The 18205-nt window shown below is 52.5% G+C and overlaps 9 protein-coding genes across 9 annotated transcripts; 8 read left to right on the top strand and 1 right to left on the bottom strand.

The window, feature by feature from the left end:
• Nucleotides 1-213: 213 nt before the first annotated feature.
• B0H18DRAFT_600898 (uncharacterized protein) lies at nucleotides 214-1800 on the top strand. Its single transcript, XM_048038731.1, has 5 exons — nucleotides 214-404; nucleotides 459-648; nucleotides 699-870; nucleotides 931-1040; nucleotides 1094-1800. Exons 1-5 carry the CDS (start codon nucleotides 285-287, stop codon nucleotides 1534-1536), a joined length of 1035 nt encoding a protein of 344 aa, XP_047898008.1. The 5' UTR covers nucleotides 214-284; the 3' UTR covers nucleotides 1537-1800.
• Nucleotides 1801-2112: 312 nt separating this feature from the next.
• Nucleotides 2113-2342, top strand: B0H18DRAFT_1115144 (uncharacterized protein; the record flags this gene model as incomplete). The annotated part of the gene is made up of 2 exons (XM_048033221.1): nucleotides 2113-2231; nucleotides 2285-2342. The coding sequence occupies 2 exons, from the start codon at nucleotides 2113-2115 to the stop codon at nucleotides 2340-2342; spliced, it is 177 nt and encodes a 58-aa protein (XP_047898007.1).
• B0H18DRAFT_600894 (uncharacterized protein) lies at nucleotides 2307-3650 on the top strand. The gene is made up of 4 exons (XM_048038730.1): nucleotides 2307-2473; nucleotides 2525-2690; nucleotides 2740-2846; nucleotides 2898-3650. Exons 1-4 carry the CDS (start codon nucleotides 2416-2418, stop codon nucleotides 3347-3349), a joined length of 783 nt encoding a protein of 260 aa, XP_047898006.1. The 5' UTR covers nucleotides 2307-2415; the 3' UTR covers nucleotides 3350-3650.
• A 1967-nt stretch (nucleotides 3651-5617) lies between these two features.
• Nucleotides 5618-7536, top strand: B0H18DRAFT_1101895 (alpha/beta hydrolase fold-domain-containing protein; the record flags this gene model as incomplete). The annotated part of the gene is made up of 6 exons (XM_048032536.1): nucleotides 5618-6123; nucleotides 6178-6341; nucleotides 6404-6428; nucleotides 6481-6882; nucleotides 7027-7069; nucleotides 7092-7536. The coding sequence occupies exons 1-6, from the start codon at nucleotides 5748-5750 to the stop codon at nucleotides 7534-7536; spliced, it is 1455 nt and encodes a 484-aa protein (XP_047898005.1). The 5' UTR covers nucleotides 5618-5747.
• Nucleotides 7537-7799: 263 nt separating this feature from the next.
• B0H18DRAFT_1207921 (uncharacterized protein) lies at nucleotides 7800-9091 on the bottom strand (the record flags this gene model as incomplete). The annotated part of the gene is made up of 5 exons (XM_048036238.1): nucleotides 7800-8278; nucleotides 8333-8439; nucleotides 8499-8679; nucleotides 8733-8922; nucleotides 8972-9091. The coding sequence occupies 5 exons, from the start codon at nucleotides 9089-9091 to the stop codon at nucleotides 7845-7847; spliced, it is 1032 nt and encodes a 343-aa protein (XP_047898004.1). The 3' UTR covers nucleotides 7800-7844.
• A 659-nt stretch (nucleotides 9092-9750) lies between these two features.
• Nucleotides 9751-10837, top strand: B0H18DRAFT_1115140 (uncharacterized protein; the record flags this gene model as incomplete). Its single annotated transcript, XM_048033220.1, has 6 exons — nucleotides 9751-9892; nucleotides 9946-10129; nucleotides 10180-10286; nucleotides 10338-10394; nucleotides 10453-10637; nucleotides 10691-10837. The coding sequence occupies 6 exons, from the start codon at nucleotides 9751-9753 to the stop codon at nucleotides 10835-10837; spliced, it is 822 nt and encodes a 273-aa protein (XP_047898003.1).
• A 752-nt stretch (nucleotides 10838-11589) lies between these two features.
• Nucleotides 11590-13468, top strand: B0H18DRAFT_981897 (uncharacterized protein). The gene is made up of 7 exons (XM_048044508.1): nucleotides 11590-11691; nucleotides 11757-11936; nucleotides 12003-12183; nucleotides 12241-12415; nucleotides 12469-12575; nucleotides 12629-12954; nucleotides 13016-13468. Exons 2-7 carry the CDS (start codon nucleotides 11820-11822, stop codon nucleotides 13160-13162), a joined length of 1053 nt encoding a protein of 350 aa, XP_047898002.1. The 5' UTR covers nucleotides 11590-11691; nucleotides 11757-11819; the 3' UTR covers nucleotides 13163-13468.
• A 318-nt stretch (nucleotides 13469-13786) lies between these two features.
• B0H18DRAFT_981894 (uncharacterized protein) lies at nucleotides 13787-15526 on the top strand. The gene is made up of 7 exons (XM_048044507.1): nucleotides 13787-13832; nucleotides 13883-14072; nucleotides 14131-14311; nucleotides 14364-14538; nucleotides 14585-14694; nucleotides 14748-15067; nucleotides 15122-15526. Exons 2-7 carry the CDS (start codon nucleotides 13956-13958, stop codon nucleotides 15266-15268), a joined length of 1050 nt encoding a protein of 349 aa, XP_047898001.1. The 5' UTR covers nucleotides 13787-13832; nucleotides 13883-13955; the 3' UTR covers nucleotides 15269-15526.
• A 279-nt stretch (nucleotides 15527-15805) lies between these two features.
• B0H18DRAFT_981887 (uncharacterized protein) lies at nucleotides 15806-17850 on the top strand. The gene is given in 8 exon segments (XM_048044506.1): nucleotides 15806-15972; nucleotides 16047-16235; nucleotides 16292-16469; nucleotides 16519-16693; nucleotides 16756-16865; nucleotides 16922-17227; nucleotides 17238-17240; nucleotides 17286-17850. 7 exon segments carry the CDS (start codon nucleotides 16119-16121, stop codon nucleotides 17432-17434), a joined length of 1038 nt encoding a protein of 345 aa, XP_047898000.1. The 5' UTR covers nucleotides 15806-15972; nucleotides 16047-16118; the 3' UTR covers nucleotides 17435-17850.
• The last annotated feature ends 355 nt before the right edge of the window (nucleotides 17851-18205 follow it).

Genomic DNA, 18205 nt, shown 5'->3' with positions numbered 1-18205 from the left:
TACATCTTACAAACCAGGATGGATTTGTTCAAATTTCCTCATGGGCTCGGTCACTCAAATACAGAACTGCAATGTACGAGTAGTGTGTTGGTAATGCCTGCAGTAGAGAGACAGAGAACTGGAGAGTGACGCCCGAGACGTGGCCATCCGAGTGACTGCACATGACGTGTGACCTCACGCGTTCCGCCTCAGGTCTGCAGCCACTCCACGCCTCTCATCCTTCAAACTTACACCAACCGCAAATATCCATCTCATCCTCCGTCTGCGTGCACTGACTGCCGAACATGCGCAAGGGCAAATTTAAAGTGTTCATCAAAAGCGAGGGGCGTGAACTGTCTGAATACCAAGTGGAAGCCGTCGACGACAAGACAGTGGCTTGCTACATCCCGAGTGAGGTCGGAAAGGCACGTCTTCATATCTTCTGCTGAATGATTCCACGTTACTGATGACCATCACAGACATTCGAAATATGCTGGCGCGGCGACACGCGAGGTGACAGCCACATCACGTCTGTGAGATGCCATGTCGACGGCCGCAATGCGGGTGGAAAGCCCTCTCAGCCAGGACTAGTGAAGAACCGTCGTTGGGGCGTGAGGGTGGCTACGGACCAGCGGAGTCCGTTTGTATTTGCATCGTTAGCTCTGACTGGTACGATGCCTATCCCCCTACGAGTGCTGAGGTACTCACTCTTTCCGCAGACGACGATACCTCAATCATGGGTTCTGAAGCGCACCCCGACCTAGGCACTATCGACGTGACGCTTGCTCATGTCATTCATGTTGGGAACATGCCGATTCGGGACACGTCCAATGAGTTCACGGCTCTGACGGTACATGAAAGAAGCAAGAAGATGGGGACGCAATGTGTGTCGTAAGCTACATTCCACTCAGTCGAAGCCACCTCACATCGAACAAGGGTTCGATGTACTAGGCTGGATGAGGCTCGTCGCTGCGACCTATCGACATTCTGGAAACAAAGCAAGCTCGTCGACGAAAATATCCCCTTCTATGCGCGCTTCATATTCCGGTACCGTTTTAAGGGTGAGACGATATATGGCACCACTTGGCAATGAGATTCACGTTTCTGCTTGCAGATTACCTTCAGGCTGAAGGTATTATGCCTTTGAACGGAAGCTCTGGTAGTGGCAATGCAGAACAACCATACATAATGCGAGAACGAATACGCGTTGACTACTCGATAGCGGGGTCAAGCCGCAAAAAAAGGAGAACCGATGTCCTTGCTGCACCCTCAGCCCCTCAGGCAGACGTCAGGTCACCCGCAACTCGGCTTACGGAGGATGAAGATGTGGTTGCAATCCAGAATGAGCTCGACTCAGTCCAACAGCGGGCTCAAATCCTCCAGAGCAAGTTGCGAACCATCCAGAGATCCGGCTCATCTCGGAGGGTCAAGAGGGAGCAACAAGATCCGAACGAGGATGTCGTTGACCTGACTCGCGGCAACGTCAAGAGGGAGCGCTCTCCCACCAGTCTTCAGTCTAATGGTGGTGTGATTGACTTGACTCTAGACGATGATTGATGTACTTTTATTGGAAGTTATTCATTATTCTCTATGTTTATTCAACTTGAACCGTCATACGACAAACAGTGACTAGCTGCTTATCAATTGGTCCAGGACTATGTGCCGTGGCATTGATAGGCCATGATAGCTGGTGCGCGATATTGTATTTGTACCGAGCTCGCTGTATCAACATCTGAAGGCCAATTTCCATTCATACGCTCACATACACAGCATGACTTAGTAATATATCACAGAGCGCAACACTACAATGTCACGTCCGGCCGCCTCCGTTGAAGGTCGAGAAGGGCAGCGGTTCATAACAAATATGATATGCTCGGAGAACATTGACACATTCGTCTACTGGTGAATAGGACTGTATGCGCTACTCTGAGCCCGTGAAATGCGAGAATATCTGTGCGTACATTGTAATGTGCTACCGCCCACGCGACGAGGTGGTAAAGTAACATTACACACGTGATCGTTCCATCATACGAACGCCCGTACGGCTCGTGCTCTGCTTGCGTGTACAGCCATTGACAACGTTCACTTCACGACTTAGTAGAACAGTCATACACTCTGGCATTGTCGAGCATCATGCGCAAGGGCAACTTCGAGGTGTTGATTAAAAGTGAGGGCCGCGAGCTGCCCGAGTACCAACTGGAAGCCGTAGACGACAAGACCGTGGCCTGCTATATCCGAGTGAAGTCGGAAAGGTACGTCTTTGTCTTCTGCTGTATGGCACTCTACGACTGAGCGGCTCTTGCAGACCTTCGACATCTACTGCAATGGCGACACGCGAGGCGACAAACACGATACAACCGTGAAATACTATGTCGATGGCCACAAAGCGGGTGGAAAGTGTTGCGTCCAGGAATAGCGAGGGACCATCGCTGGGGCATGAGAGTGGCTAAAGATCAGCGGAGGCCCTTTGTGTTTGCCCCGTTAGCTCTGACAGGTTGGGATGTTAATCTCCCTGCGATTGTTGGATTACTCACACCTTCCACAGACGACGATGCTTCTCCAGCCATAGATGCGGAGACATTGGGAACCATAAACGTGGAGTTTGCACATGCCATCCGCATCGGGACAAGACCGTTTAAGAATCAACCCATTGGCTTCGTGAATCAGACGGTGCATGAAAGGAGCAAGAAGATGGGAGCGCACTGTGTATCGTGAGTCACGTTTTATTGAGTACAAATCACATTGTATTCATTATGTTAGGCTAGATGAGGCTCGCCCATGCCCGGCAACCATCACGCACAGTAGCACACTCGTCGACGAAGATGTGCCCTTCTACGCGCGCTTCATATTCCGGTACCATTCCAGAGGTGAAAGGACATGTTATAACTCTGCTATGACCCTGACACTTCCGTGCGTAGATTTCCTTCAGGCTGAAGGTATCATGCCTTTGGACGAGCGACCTGCAAATAACGATCAGGCACAAGCGACCGCGGGGCGCAAACGCGTCTATTCGTCGCGTCCGGATGTCACAGAAGCAGGACCAAGCCGCAAAAGAGCAAAGAGCGCCATGCTCGCCGTGCCTTTAACACTCCAGGCAGACACCAAGCCATCTGCAGCTCAACTTGCTGAAGACGAAGACGTTGTTGCACTTCAACATGAGCTTGACGCAGTCCAACAACGAGCTCAGGTACTCCAGAGCAGAATACAAACCGTTCGTGGATCTGGCTCGTCTCAGAGAGTCAAAACGGAACGGCAAGACGCTGAAGAGGATGTCATTCACTTGACTCACGGTGCAATCAAAAGGGAATACTCACTTATTCGGCTTGCAACCCATGGTGGCGTGATTGACTTGACTCTTGATGATGATTGATGGTATTCTGTTGATTCTGCTTGCAGGCTACTTACGTGGATCGTTGGTCGGTTCGTTAATTACCTAAGTTACAACGACTAGTATTTAATCTCGTAGGGTTTCACTGGGGATCAGTATCGAAGTACAGCGAAGCACACTCTCGTAGTAATTAAGATGGCATGTATATACCGTCGGTGCTAGTACGTGATGCTAGCATGGTCGACATTGACTCACAATACGAAGATGAGCCTGCTACCGTCGATTCATTACGTTACGTATGTCGATAGATGTATACATGTCACATAAGTTAGATGATAGGAACGCATCGCTCCGAAGTCGTTGCATCAGTCCTCAGTGAGATTTGTCCAGATAGCGAGGAGTATCTTGGGAGTATACATCCCAAGCTGAATGAAAAGTCCACGTCAACAGTTGCACGTCGGAGAGAGTTGCACGTCGGAGAGGGCTTTACCCATCTGATCTTCAAGCTCAAGACCATGGTTCGCGACGCGCGACGCGTTGGTATAGTGTTACACGTGACCGTTCCTGGACGGCGTACGTCGCGACTTGCGACGCGACTCGGACTTGGACGCGACCATTCATTATCACCAATCGCGAACACTCGTCCAACTCATTTCCGCTTGTATGTCCAACTATAATTAGTCAACACCTCACAATGGAACAACCATAGACTCCGGCACTGTCAGGCATGCGCACGGGGAACTTCGAGGTGTTCATCAAAAGTGACGGCCGCGAGTTGCCCGAATACCACCTGGAAACGCAGACGACAGGACCGTGGCCTGCTATATTCCGAGTGAGGTCGGAAAGGTATGCTGAGCGCATGTCGTCAATGCTTGTTTTGAGGTCTCTGACTTGAAGACTGTGAGTATAGACCTTTGAGATTTGCTGGCGCGGCGACACGAGACACGACCCATACGACTCGTCCGTGCGGTGTTATGTCGACGGAAGAAAGCTGGAGGGACCTTTAGCGAACGCGGAAGACTGGAGAATAGTCGATGGGGTGTAAGAGATACGGTGGATCGACGGAGACCGTTTGTGTTCGCCCCCTTGGTCACAACAGGTAGATATGCTTGGTTTCCTTCATGCCGTCACCGTTGATTTGCTGTCTCCTAGACGACGAAAGTATGACGGCCGCCATGCTCGTCCGGACTTGGAACATAGAAGTGAGGTTCGTGTATGTGGTCAGAGTGGCTACAAGGCAGTTCTCGAGGCCACGCATCAACTCAAACCTGAGATGGTGCATGAGAAGAGCAAGAAGATGGGTGTCCAATGTGTCTCGTGAGTGGCGCCGACCTACCTCAGAGTATGCTGTACCGTTATTCATTGTGAATGGTGTACAGTCTGGGTATGTTCGCAAGTGCAAGGCATCGGTCAAAGAAGTGACCAGAGATATCGATGTGAAACAACCCGTCCATGCGCACTTCATTTTCCGGTACCGCTCAAAGGGTAATTCTACGTCGTATCGTCTTGTCAAGAATTTCACATGCGCATATACAGACTTTCTCCAAGCCGAGGGTATCATGCCTTGGAACGACGGGGCTATTGTCGGTGCCCGGGACGAGGAGCCTACGGGCCAAACGTCGCGCGGCCCGTCCCGCTCAGATGCACTGAAGCGGGCCCGAGCCGGAAAAGGGCAAAACCACGCCCCAGCGGAATCACACCCTTACGGACGATGTCAAGCCATCTATAGCTCGTTCACTAGAACGAAGACGTTAATGCACTCCGGAAGGAGCTTGACGCAATCATGCTCGAGGCCAGGCTCTCCTAGGCAAATACAGACCATTCAAGGATCCGGCTCGTCCCAGCGAGTCAAGAGCAAGCGACGAGACTTCGACGAGGGCGTCATTGACTTGACTCTTGATGATGATTAAGGAGATTCTGTTTGGAAGCTGAAGTGCTTTCGTTTATTTTGCAAGTGTAGCTGGAGTAAGTACGGCGATGGTAATATGATACTGTAATAATAACTGTTCTACTTCGATGACATCTTCGATGGGTGAATGTTAACTGGTGCGTTGTCGTCACAGCTGCACGTTAATCCGTCCAGGTTGAGCGCATGTACCACATATAACTGGTCTGCGTCACCGACTACATACATGGCGGACTAGGCGATTTTCCCTGAGTCCTCCGAGGACCGAGGCAGGCCTCGAGATCGTGATTCGCGACGCGCGAACGCGTCGGTATAGCGGCACACGTGATCGTTCCCGGACATACGTCATGCGTTTCTCCGGACGGAAAGGTGGAGATCCGAGACGAAGCGTTCGCACCGTCGCAGCTTGACGGAATCACCCATGCAGTGCGCAACCATCACCTATGCTCTGACCAACTCCTAACTGCTTCCTCACGACCCGACGACGACCAACACGACGATGACACGGGTAGCAGAGCAAGAAAACTACAGGCAATGCATGCCTTTCGCTCGGCAGCCATTCAAGCCATATATGTAGCCCAGCGGATGCTCACCACTCTTGTCATGGTCGTGTGGTGGGCCTTTTACTACATCATCATGCCACGAAAGCATCGCCCGAGACAATCGTGGTCGCTCAAGCAGATTATATGCGTCAACTTCACGCGGCGAATTTACAAGGTCACCGAGCTCGCAGGCGTAACATGGGGCACACGCAACCCGGACGAACCTTGCGATAATCGAACGCTGAAGGAGACACGCTTCGAATGGATTGAACCCCTGCCGGAGGAGATGCGGTCAGGGGTCGTCGTCGACTCGCAAACGCAGTGCAAGCGGACGGGTGTCTTCGTCTGGCCGAAGGATGCCCCTGAAGGTACGGTTCAAAGCTCTGCTCAGTTCTGAGTCTGACTTCTCACTGATGCTTCAGCTACTATCGACAAGCCGGGACTGAAGGAATCCCAGATTGACTTGGCGGACGTGGAGGCGGGCGACGTGCCCGTCATCGGAATTTTCATGCACGGCGGAGGCTACTGCCATATGTCTGCGCATGAGAACGCACCGACGTCAAAGATTCCCAGACGGCTCATGAAGGTGTGGTGCACATATGCAATACTCCCTCGCTGAGAGGACGTACACTGAGACGTGTCTTACAGGACAAGGCATTCACCAAAATATATGGTAGGTGGCCAGTAGTTCTCGTCGAGTGTGTTAAGGCTAAAAGTATCAATAGCCGTGGAGTATAGATTGCTCCAGCATGCGCCGTTCCCAGCTCAAGTGCAAGATGCCGCGGCAGTTTATTATCACATCATGCAGCAGTACCAGCGGCCGGGTGTCAAGTCCACAGGAGACTCGGAGCGTTCATCGGATACACGAGTCGCGCAGGACGAGGGAGTGGTCAGGAAGGATTATCTGACCGCGGGCTATAACCCGCAGGACGTGAAGGATAAGGCGGAGAACGAGCACGCGAGAAGACGGGTGGCGCAGGCAGCTCAGAATATGCATTGCAAGATTGTGCTCATTGGCGACAGCGCGGGGGGCAACCTCGTGCTTGCCCTTGCGCGCTGGATTAGAGATGAAGCCCGTCTGCCGCCTCCCGACGGACTACTACTCCTCTCGCCATCCTGCGATCCCTGTGAGTATCAAGACATATTATTCTGACCCCGTCCTGACGTCGCAACAGCCCATGCTTTCCCGAGTCCCCGTCTTCTTACGTCCCCCGCCACACGGAGACACAGACTACCTCGTCGACACGCCCGAGCCCCGCGCACTCCTGCAGCGGACCTTCTGGGAGAACACCCGCTCGAGATGATGCACAGCCCGTACGTCAGCCCCGCGTCGCAGAAAGTGCTGCGCGCGTTCTACGGGGACGCGTTCGCGGAGAGCGTCCAGGACCTCAGCATCGGCGCATGAACACCGTCGCCCGCGCGACGCTGCGCTCGATGCCGAGTGCGCCGAGCACGCCCGTACCGAGCACGCCGTACGAGGGCGCGCCCTCGCCCGTGGACCTCGGCCGCAGCCGACGAGCCTCGAGCGCCCGATCATCGCGTCGCCCCGCGGGCTGAGCTTGTTCAGCGGGTTCCCGAGGGCGTGTGTCGTGCTCGGCGATGCGGAGCGCTTGGAGAGGGAGGTCACGAAGCTCGTGGGCGCGATGGAGAGGGATGGGGTGGGGGTCAGGACGGTGTGGGTTAAGGATGGGGCGCACGATGTCCTCATGATGGGCTGGTGGGACGAGGATGTGCGCACGAAGGTGTACAACGACATTGAGGCGTGGTTGAAGGAGATATGAGATGTGGACGTGGACATATCTATCGCATTATGTACACAGTGTATATACATTTGTATCAATAGACATGGAGATCGTCTACTTCCTCTAAGTACTGTAAGTATGTTGGGATGGGACACTTCCGGCAGAACCGTATCGCGAGGTCATACCGAATGATATTGTTCGGCAGGAAAATGTTCAACAAGGGCCACCCTGCCAAACCTCACGACGATAGCTAGCCCTGTCCATCGAAAACATTAGGACTGACGTCTAGAATAGTGAATCATCCAGTACAGTATGAAACAGGATCAAAGCGATGCGACAGGATAACTTCAATCGTCATCTAGGGTCAAGTCAATAACTTCGTCATCAGTGACGATAATATCTATAGGGGAGCGTGTCCTCTTGATGTTGCCACGAGTCAAGTCATCGACGTCCTGATTCTCCTCTCGTCGCTCCGGCTTGACCCTCGAAGATGGCCTGGGTCCTGTGATAGCTTGGATCTTGCCTTGGTATACCCGGACGCGTCCCTGTGCTGCGTCGAGCTTCCTCTGAAGTGCGTTGATGTCTTCATCCGCAGCGGACTGAGTGTTGGGTGACCTGGGTTCCGGAGAAGCTGCTGATTCCGTAGTAGTCCTCACCCTCTTGCGAGGCAGGTTCGGTGGCTCCTGGCCAGTTCGACGTTTGCGACCCGTGGACGTGTGTTTGTGGGCATCGTTGGTGGCTATGGCATTCATAGGCATTATGTTCTCGGCTTGGAGGAAATCTATGGGTCATGCGTTTAGTTCGTCGGAATATGTCGTTGTGCGGTCTACCCTACCCTTGGAGCGGTAGCGGAAGATGAAGCTTGAATACGAAGGTTGCTGAGGATTGACGGATTCTGCATACACTTTATCCGTGGCCTTACACTTGCGGCTATCTCCTAGACTACCTAACTAATTCAGTGATTCTGCACCGGTCCCCGGATGTAGACGATCACCACTCACGAGATGCACTGCACACCCATTTGCTTGCTCTTTTCGTGCACCACCTGGACCCCAACCTTGAACTGGTCTAATTTGGTCACGAAGTGTGGTTCGCTAGCGATACGGATTGCATAGCTGAGCTTGACTTGGATCGTGCCCGAGTCCTGCTGTGCCTCTGAGCCGGTAGCAACGGTATCGTCGTCTACACGTTGGCAGGTCAGCGTGGACTTGACACCTAAAGAATACGTGTTTTACCTGTTAAGACCAACGAGGCGAATTGGAATGGCTTCCGTTGGTCTTTGGCGCACCTAATGCCCCAGCGACTACCCTCGACAGCACCTGGGCGACAGAGTGTACCGCCAGCGTCCCACCCGTCAACATAGCAGCTCACGGATGTGCTGTGCGTGTCGTGTCGCGTGTCGCGGCGCCAGCAAATCTCGAATGTCTGCGATCACTCAGCCTTGGTGCCGTCAGCATAGACGCAGACTGTGCACCTTTCCAACCTCACTCGGAACGTAGCATGCCAGAGTCGTGTCGTCTAAGGCTTCCACCTGGTATTCAGGCAACTCGTGGCCATCACTCTTGATATACACCTCGAAGTGATCTTTGCGCATGTTCTTCAAAATCTAGAAAGTATGGTCGCACAGATTACATGCTCAGCGAGCGAATGAGATGGAATTGCGTGTTTGGCGGAAGACTCAGACTAGTAGGCAGTGGTGGTTATCCGGTAGCCCAAGTAATATCGTGAACGTGTGACGGCGTCAACGCGGACTGTCACAGATCACATGCACGTAAGTCACAGTGCCAGCTATGAAGCGACTTGCTCCATGGTTCCATCACGCCAGACCCTCTTCTGGCACTTCACGACACTGATATACTTGAGTCGCAGCGACTACTCTTTGCCAACCTTGCTTTGACAGGCCCGGAGGCACAGCACGATCGAAGACTGGACTGTACGGCCAGCGTCAGCCTGAGTGGGCAGTGTGACCACTGCTAACCCGTCTGGACTACTGTACTACGCACCATTGGGTCCAACATGAGACATCAAGACTTTGAAGTCCTCATCAAATGTGACAACCGTGCGTTGGTTGAGCATGATATACGCGCAGAGGGCGGCAGCGTCATTAGTTGCTATGTAGCGAGCGAGGCTGGCAAGGTGCGTTCCAAGGGTAGGCCTATTGCATTTGTTGCATACAGGAGATCCGAGCCAACGATGCGCTTGAACCTGTCTCAGGAATTCAAGATCAGATGTAGCAATCAGTCTTCCACAGACATGGCTGTATGGGCATTTGTGGACGGACGGGGGTTTCCCTATCGAACACACTTCAAGGCGGGCTATGCCGATGGCGAGGCGGCATATATGTCTTGTGACAAGGAGACACTGCCTCTCTTGTTTGCCGATGTTCATGTAACGGGTATGCACCGCTAAAGACTCATGCATCGTAAGTACTTGCTCAATTTTCACGAGATGACGAGAACGCAGCAAGCACCCTGTCCGACGCCTCTCAACTAGATGTGATTCAAATCCTGGTGTTTCGCATCCGTTCTCGTTGGGAAGTGCCCTACAAGCACCCTACTGGCACTGGTGCGCTGTCTGCAAAATCGGGGCCTATTCATGAGACGGCGAAGAAAGGAGGGATGCATTGTATTGAGTGAGTTACCAAACATTATTATGAAATATTCATTTCATGGCTGCATATAGGTTTGGAGCAACTTGGACGAGTCTGTCCCCGATGTATTTCTCAGCGGACTACGTCGATAATTTATCCTCACCGTATATCACCTTCAACTTCCGCTACAGGCCCTCCGGTGAACAGTCTTATTATCCGCTTGCAGTTTCAGATCTTGATGCACTATCAGAGCTCCTGCAGGTGCAGGGCATCACACAGCCTCCTGCAGTTCAACTTCCGCAACTGAGTGCAATGACGCCACAGGATTTTATAACGCCAGTGTTGGTTGACGAGTCATACACCAGCTTATCACGCAAAAGGCGCGGCGACGGCTGTACCCCGAACGCTCAAAAAAGCGACCTCGTCAGGACGGGGCCAAATCGTCGACGAGCGCTGTTCTAGAGGAAGCTGTCCCACAGCGGGAGATTTCAAGCTGTTTGTCGTCAAAGTCGAGGTTGAAGATGACGAGGCCGACCTGAAAGTGATACGGGTGTGTCTACCATACGTTTGCTTCGCTGCGCCCCTGATTAAGCTTCTCGTTAGGCGCAACTGCGCACTTTACAGGAGCAATTGGATCGTATTGAAAACAACCGGAGCCAGTCCAATCGCTCGGTCGTTACGAAGAGGGAGCCGTCGCCCGTGCGCGTCGGCAACCTGCAAGGCAATGTCATCGACCTAACGGAGGACTGAGATCCGTGCTTGCCATTGGCTGCACTACTTACTAGTACAGCCCCGGACATGCCTCAATAAGTCGGTGACTTATCATCTCATCAGTAGACGTATCCCATTGGCATCGTATCTCCCGCACAATTCATTCACACATCTTCAAGTAATCGTTCGCCGTAATTCGGTCTCTTTGATATTCAATCATCTGGTCTGGTGCCCCGTTCACGCCTCTCAGTATCTGTTGTCCGCAACGGGTGAAATGTGTGGTTCTATGGCTGTTGCGACTACAAAGCTTAAAGGGCGACGTGCTCAGTCCGAGGTCATCAACGATGTGTTCGCGCAAGTAAACCACAATTGCCGTGTTTTGCGACGTAGGCATCGGGGTGGTGACATTACAAGGCCTGCCAGAACTCTCAGTTGAGCTCCTCAAGGTAAGCCATCCATGCGACTCCTCTGATTATGACCCCGCGGAACGCGGCAGTGCGGGTCAAGTAAATTAACGTCTCTGCCCCCCGCCGGAACTTAGGTGCAGAGTGCCTGTAACCTTCATACACAACGGCTTTGCCAAATCACCAAGCTGACTCCGTGCCCGAGGTCTTCAGGCTTCAACGTCTCACGTTTAGAATGTCGCGTTGAAGGGATGTTGAGCAGTTCGGGTAGCTATACTAGTATAGGCTATAGTTTCGCAAGGGGTGTACGCGGGTGGTCACGCACACGTGGATGTCACGATGCACTTGACGGGGACGCGCCGACGCGGTGTCAACGCGCGTACATTCCGATTCTAGACGTCTTTCCAACGTCTTTCAACCTACTTTGCTCGCTGCTCTGTGGAATATACCCGTTCACCGGCACTATCGGCCCTCAGCTTGGAGAGCAGCGTGAGTTGGCTAACTCTGAAAAGACCATCACGGACCGATGCTCACATATTTTCGACATGGACAAGCAACAACCACATCACAATCGTCACCGCCGTTTCCATAGCCATATTCTTCTGGTTACTCCCGACATGAAACATCGTGACTGTCAAATTTTCATCAAGTGCGACGGCAAAGTATTGGACGAACACGATGTGCAGGTTGAGGACACTGTTATTAGTTGCTATATAGCAAGTGAAGCTGGAAAGGTGCGTTAATGTAACTACTAGTGGGTCCGCGGATGCTATTCAGCGGTCACATCTTTGAATTATCAGGAGTTTACACTTTGGATCAACAACCCTTCCTCGACCGATATCAGCGCCGACATTAGTGTGGATGGTCGACCATTTCCCTATCCAAGCTTTCTGTCGGCACATCAAGAGGATACTGCACTTACATACAGAGATAATGCCAGTGAGATCCGTGCACTTATGTTCTCCGACATCTCCGTTACAGGTGCGCCCAAAGCCGCTCAGAATCCCATTGTCTCACCGAGTGCTCACGATGTGCGAGATGATGAAAGTGCTGCAAGCATCCTTCCAGATGCCAGTCATCTGGGCTTGGTTCAGGTCCACATATGTCGTGTCCAGATTGGCAAGGACGTCCCTTATGAGCCACCCGCTGACGTCGCCAAAAACTTTGGGCCTCTGCACGAAAAGACAAAGAAAGGCGGCATGCATTGTGTTTCGTGAGTGAGAGTCCATAAGTTTTCTCATATGCACACTCACGCGTCCTACGTAGATTTGGCGCCGTCACGGAAATTCCGATCACAACGAATTCTATGGCCGTATTGATTGACAAGGTGTCTTCACCATATGTTACCTTCAATTTTCGCTACAGACCCCAGGGTGAGCCGGTCTCGTAACTCCGACGAGCTGACCGAATTTTGACACAACAAAAGCAATCCTTCAAGCACAGGGTATCTTACAGCCCGTTGTGGCCGAGCCCCCACTTGCCAATCTAGCATCTGATATATCCGTTCAACGGGATGCTCCCGGATGTGCACCGCTTGAAGATTCCACTCCTCGTTCGACTCGAAGGAGGCCGGCAGGTACCATCGGAGCAGAGGGACCTCGAAAACGGCCGCGTCATGGTGGTGCCTCGTCTTCAGTAAGCTCACCGCTGGAGACGACGACGACGAGACATGCCTCGCCTGTGGTAGAATCCAAGCCGCTCGTTCTCAAGGATGAAGATGTAGACGATGAGGATGAACTGAATGCGCTCCGGGTGCGTTTTTACGCATCTTACCGACCACGACATGACGTTTGATACGATGCCTCCATCGTAGGCACAAATGCGAGCAATGCAAGGCCGAATGAATGTCCTCGAGGGGAGAAGAAGCCACACCGGTCGTACACCGGTCGTCAAGCGGGAGACGTCACCTGTTAAAGCTGCGAAGTTCGATGGCGATGTCATCGACTTGACGGGCGATTGAGCTTCACTGCTCGTCGCGTGAACGGATTCGCGATGGTATAATCATCTGCCACTCAGCATATACTCCGCTAAACCATAATTCTGGGACTGCCCATACACAGCCAGCAGGACAAGCTTTTATTCAGCGTTATATACTACTTTTCTCGTGGTATAGTCATCTTGATGGTCATTCCCCTTACTTGTATGGTGTTCAATAATCTGGTCTGTCAGTAGTGTCGTTCCTGGGGTTCTGGCGTACCGTACCGATGCAGGCATGTAATCTTATGACTCCTGTGTTATGTCACCTGCTACACAGAAGTATTCAGCCTCGTGAGGACGATGCGTGACAACTTGAAGGAATCGGCCCAGATGGGAGCCACTGATGCAGTGTCCAAACCACAGCCGGCGTGATTCTTGACGGACTCAGTAGCTCTGTGGTTCATCCTTCCGGCTAAAAACATATTTGCCTACTTCTAAACTGACAAGGAATGACTCGGGAGCTTTCAAGTAGTGGTGTTTTGCGTTTGGTGAAAGCCCACCAGCCGGTGCCAAGTCGCGTCTGTGGCTGATTGGCAGACGCGTGTCGTCACGCGTGACTCGGGAATGGATGCGCTCACTGCTCAGCGCTCAGCGCTCAGGCTCTTTCGTTTCATACCTCCTCGTTCACATCGTCAATATCTCATTGCTAACTGGTGAGTATATCGACAGCATGTCAATTCAGATGATGAATGATTCTAAACAGCGTGTCCAATCAAGGCCCTTTGGCACCATCGCGTTGTGTCCACTATTTCGCCACTCGCCGGACTCCGTTCACAATGAGGCATCGAGACTGTGAAATACTCATTACATGCGACGGCAAGGCGCTCGACGAGTACAATGTCGAAGCGGAGGATAACGTCATCGAGTGTTATGTAGCGAGCGAATCTGGTCAGGTATGTCCATGAATCACTCAACCGGAGTGAAATCACTGATTTCCCAAACATGAGGCAGACATTTGAGATCAAGTGTAGCAACCATTCCTCGGCGTTTTTGGTGATGCGTACTGCCGTCGACGGTCGACCATTCCCTCGGCCGAAGTCCACGAATGCGGGTGATACTAACGTTACTCTGCGGTGCGAACATGGTGTTGACAAGTCCGAGAGACTGATGTTCGAGAGACTCTGCATCACAGGTTCGAGTTCCATGAACACGTGAGGTCCTCTTCTCAATCTACACCCTACTAGATGACGATGCTGCTGCGAAAGTTTTGAGCCATGGTGATCACCTCGGTCTAATTGAGGTCTGCGTTGCTCGTGCGATACGGAAGGAGGACCGACCTTGGAAAGCTTCGTCGATCACGGCGCGGAATATCGGACCCATTCATGAGACTGCCAAAAAAGGTGGAATGCACTGTGTCTCGTAAGCCAGCATCTTTTGACCCTTGTCTGAGTCTGACTGCTTTTAGCTTTGGAGACACGCAGCCATACCCAATACGCAAGACAATAGTTGACGTCACGTATATAGACAAGTGGACCGCGCCATACATCACTTTCAAGTTCCGCTATAGACCTCATGGTGAGGGGAGACATCATGAGTACTTATCGGTCAGGTAGCCTATTGAGAGATAGCGATTCTTCAGGCACAAGGTATCGTGGAAGCAATCCAGCCTCCACGCAGTGGCCCGTCTGGCTCCTCATCACGCGCACGAGATACCCCATCGCCAGCGCCACCTCAGGCGGCCAGTTCAGTTTCGCGGCGTGAACGACAAGATGATGCTTCGCAGTCGGAGCCACCTCGCAAACGACTTCGTCGGGATGGCACTTCATCGTCTTCGGAGTCGGGTTCCCGCATGGAAGATCTTCTAAGGGCAGATGATACAGAGGACGCAAAGCCGCTCAGAACCAAGGGTGAGGACGACGATGGTGCAGAAAGTCTCAATGCACTCGAGGTACGTCCCCAAACAACGCTACATGGTAGAAATGAAACCGGATTCACTTTCTAGGCTCAAATGGAGGCCTTACGGCAGAAGATTGACCGAGCCAGAGCGCAGAACGGTCAAGGTAGCCAATTTCGCGTCGTCAAGAGGGAACCATCTCCCATTCTCGTCGGTCATTTCAACGGCGGCATCATAGACTTAACGGAAGACTGAGATCTTGGGCGTACCCCGCGAAGCAGTCTGCTCACGCGACGGGGGCGCCTGGTCCTACTCGAACGTCGGACTCGTCTCGTAACTTACTTGAGCTTAATAGATTCTACGAAGATACGTTCCGTGCCCTTGTACACCTCCTGTACATCTACTATCGTCCGAGTCTAACTCGATGAGGGTGTTGCTAGCGAGTTCGAGTATGGCAAGGTATGTTTGTGCAGAGCGAAGTCATGATTTTCGATAAACCTTTCGGATAACATTTGGCCTACTGAGTACACTGCACTGTGCATCGCAGGGATTGTCAATGTCACTGCACATACGACCGTGACGTACTTTGACGTGCGACGAACTGTGTTCGGTCACGTCGTGTCGATGGACGCAAAGGGGCCGTGACGAGTCAAGACCGTGACATGGTCGAACGGGGGCTCACGCCGACTCAACGCTGCTTGTAAGTCAACTCACAACTCATCGCTGCGAGGCTAACAACCACTTCGAGGTACGTGCGTATTTTCGATTCCAGGATTTGCCTAAAACTCTGAAAGAAATACTGTTCCCCGCTACTATTTCCTTCCTAGTCACGCCGGTTTGATGGCGAGCTCGCGCACCAAGTACTCTCGGTCTTGAAGAACAAATACGTGTTGCTGGGAGTAGAACGGTACATCTCGGGTTCGTATCCGCTACTTTCCAAGGTCACTTGGACTCTCTCGGTGAGTCTTTCGATCGCGCGCATGTAGTCACCGCTCAAGCCATATGGAACCACTATCCTACAAAGAACCTTCAGTACGACCGCTTAGAGCCAATAATCTCGACTTTACCGCCACACCTCGCACCGTCAACCGGCCTTCGATTTAGGATGAGGCACCGCGATCTTGAAGTACTCATTAAATGCGATGGCAAGGAGCTCGAAGAGCACAATATCCAAGTGGAGGGAAATGTTTCTGAATGTTATACAGCCAGCGAATCTGACAAGGTGCGTCGACTTGACACCAAGTCCGTTGTCACGATGGCCATAACTGCTCATAACAGGCGTTCAACATTCGCTTTACCAATCACACTGCGACATCCTTCGCTGTGCGCGTTACTGTCGATGGCCGGCCCTTCCCAAGAGGGACATGGATGGACGCAGACAAGAAAGATGTCTTACTTGACTGCGGAGATGGTCACTGGGTCAGACCTGTGAAGTTCGCGAGGCTCTGCGTCACAGGTCTAGTTCTCACAGAGTGTCGAGATTCGATCCTGAATTTGTACCTCAGATGGCGACGATGCCGCAAGAGAGCTGAGCAACGCCAACAGCCTTGGTCTCATAGAGATACATGTCGTCCGCGCGATATACGAGAAAAGGATGCCCTGGACCACATCAGGTTTGGATCCGCAGAATTTCGGCTCCATCCATGAGACCGTGAAGAAAGGGGGCATGCACTGTGTATCGTGAGTATGCGTCATTCGGGTCATCACCGGCACCGGTTGCATACTGAACTCTGAATTCTCAGCTTCGGAGAGAAACAACGTATAGAATACTCAGGGGATGTTATACAATGCTTGTACACCGACCAATGGTCTGCGCCCTATGTTCACTTCAAATTTCGCTACAGACCTCATGGTGAGAGAAAGAACTCTCTGATGCTCTTAGTCAAGATTTCTTATTCCAGCCTCTAGCGATTCTTCAAGCGCAAGGCATAGTAGAACCGGTAGCCCAGCCGCAGGCCGGTCCGTCCGGTGGCAACTCGTCAGTCGCACCGAACAGCCCATCGCCAGAGCCGGGTGCTGCAAACGCGGCTCCGCGTCGGAATGCACAAGCCGATTCTTACCCGCCTCGAAAACGGCCGCGTCGGGTCGAGGAGTCGTCGTCTTCGAGCTCGTCTTCCTCCGCGGAAGACCCGCTGACCGTGGACGGGACAGAAGACGTCAAGCCGCGTGCTCGAAAGGGCGAGGATGAAGATGATGCAGAGGATCTGGACGCGCTCAAGGTGTGTTATTCGCATACCGGTCGATGATGGAGCTGCAACGACGGTATGATTGCAGGCGCAGATGCGGGCTATACGACGCAAGATCAATAAAGCCCAGATACGGAAGAGCCAGCGTGGTCAATCAAGCGCAGTCAAGCGAGAGCCATCTCCTATCGAGGTCGGGGACTTTGATGGGGGCGTCATAGACTTGACCGAGGACTGAGGCTCAGTGCGGTCGCAGGTGCGCGGCGTACCCTCAAGCGACTAGATCCGCTTGAGCTCGTCGTGGCAGTCGTACAACCTGTCATGTCTTCGATGTTTCGTGCGTCGTGATTTCTCCGCTGGTAGGGTATTGGTCGTGAGCGTGATGCTGGGCAGGCAGCAGAGCCACACGCTCACCATAATCCCCCCTCCCTCCTTCATACTGGCTTCTACAGTGTTCCCGTCTAATCAACAGTCTTGGATATACATAAGTAATGGTAGTCCGGTACATAAGAATCGATAATGACCTCATGTCTGGAAACAGGCTGTCATCGTCCTGGTCTTCCTGTAATGAATAACCTCCTGGTTCCTGTGTCGGTCCATGAAACTCGCATGAAACTCAGCTTCTTGCCCACCATACCACATAGTTGACGTGTATCGCCGTGTCTATCGTCAAAGCTCCTATGTATGTGCCAGTTGGAGTGCAGCACATACTCAGAGGCCCCAGTGACACACGCACTTCCGCAAATCTCCGCCAAAGACCAACTGCGACATCCATTCCACCTACAGCAATCATCAGGGCTACCAACATCGGGAGAGGGGTGAGGGGGACAGGCAAGTATGTAGTAGTAGTAATAGCGATAGAAGGTAGCGAGACGAGCGGACCTATACGGTAGATAAACTAAACAGACAGCAAACATTTGCGCACATGTGGATGCGACAGGCACGGCGGACGTTGTATGTGTATCGGCGGTGAGGCGAGGCGACTCGACCGAGGACGGTGGCGGCCAGT

The sequence above is a fragment of the Fomitopsis serialis genome (assembly GCF_022376445.1).
Source record: "Fomitopsis serialis strain Sig1Antser10 chromosome Unknown B0H18scaffold_7, whole genome shotgun sequence".
Taxonomy (NCBI): domain Eukaryota; kingdom Fungi; phylum Basidiomycota; class Agaricomycetes; order Polyporales; family Fomitopsidaceae; genus Fomitopsis; species Fomitopsis serialis.
The sequence above is the reverse complement of the archived record's forward strand: the minus strand, read 5'-3'. Positions and strand labels throughout refer to the sequence as shown.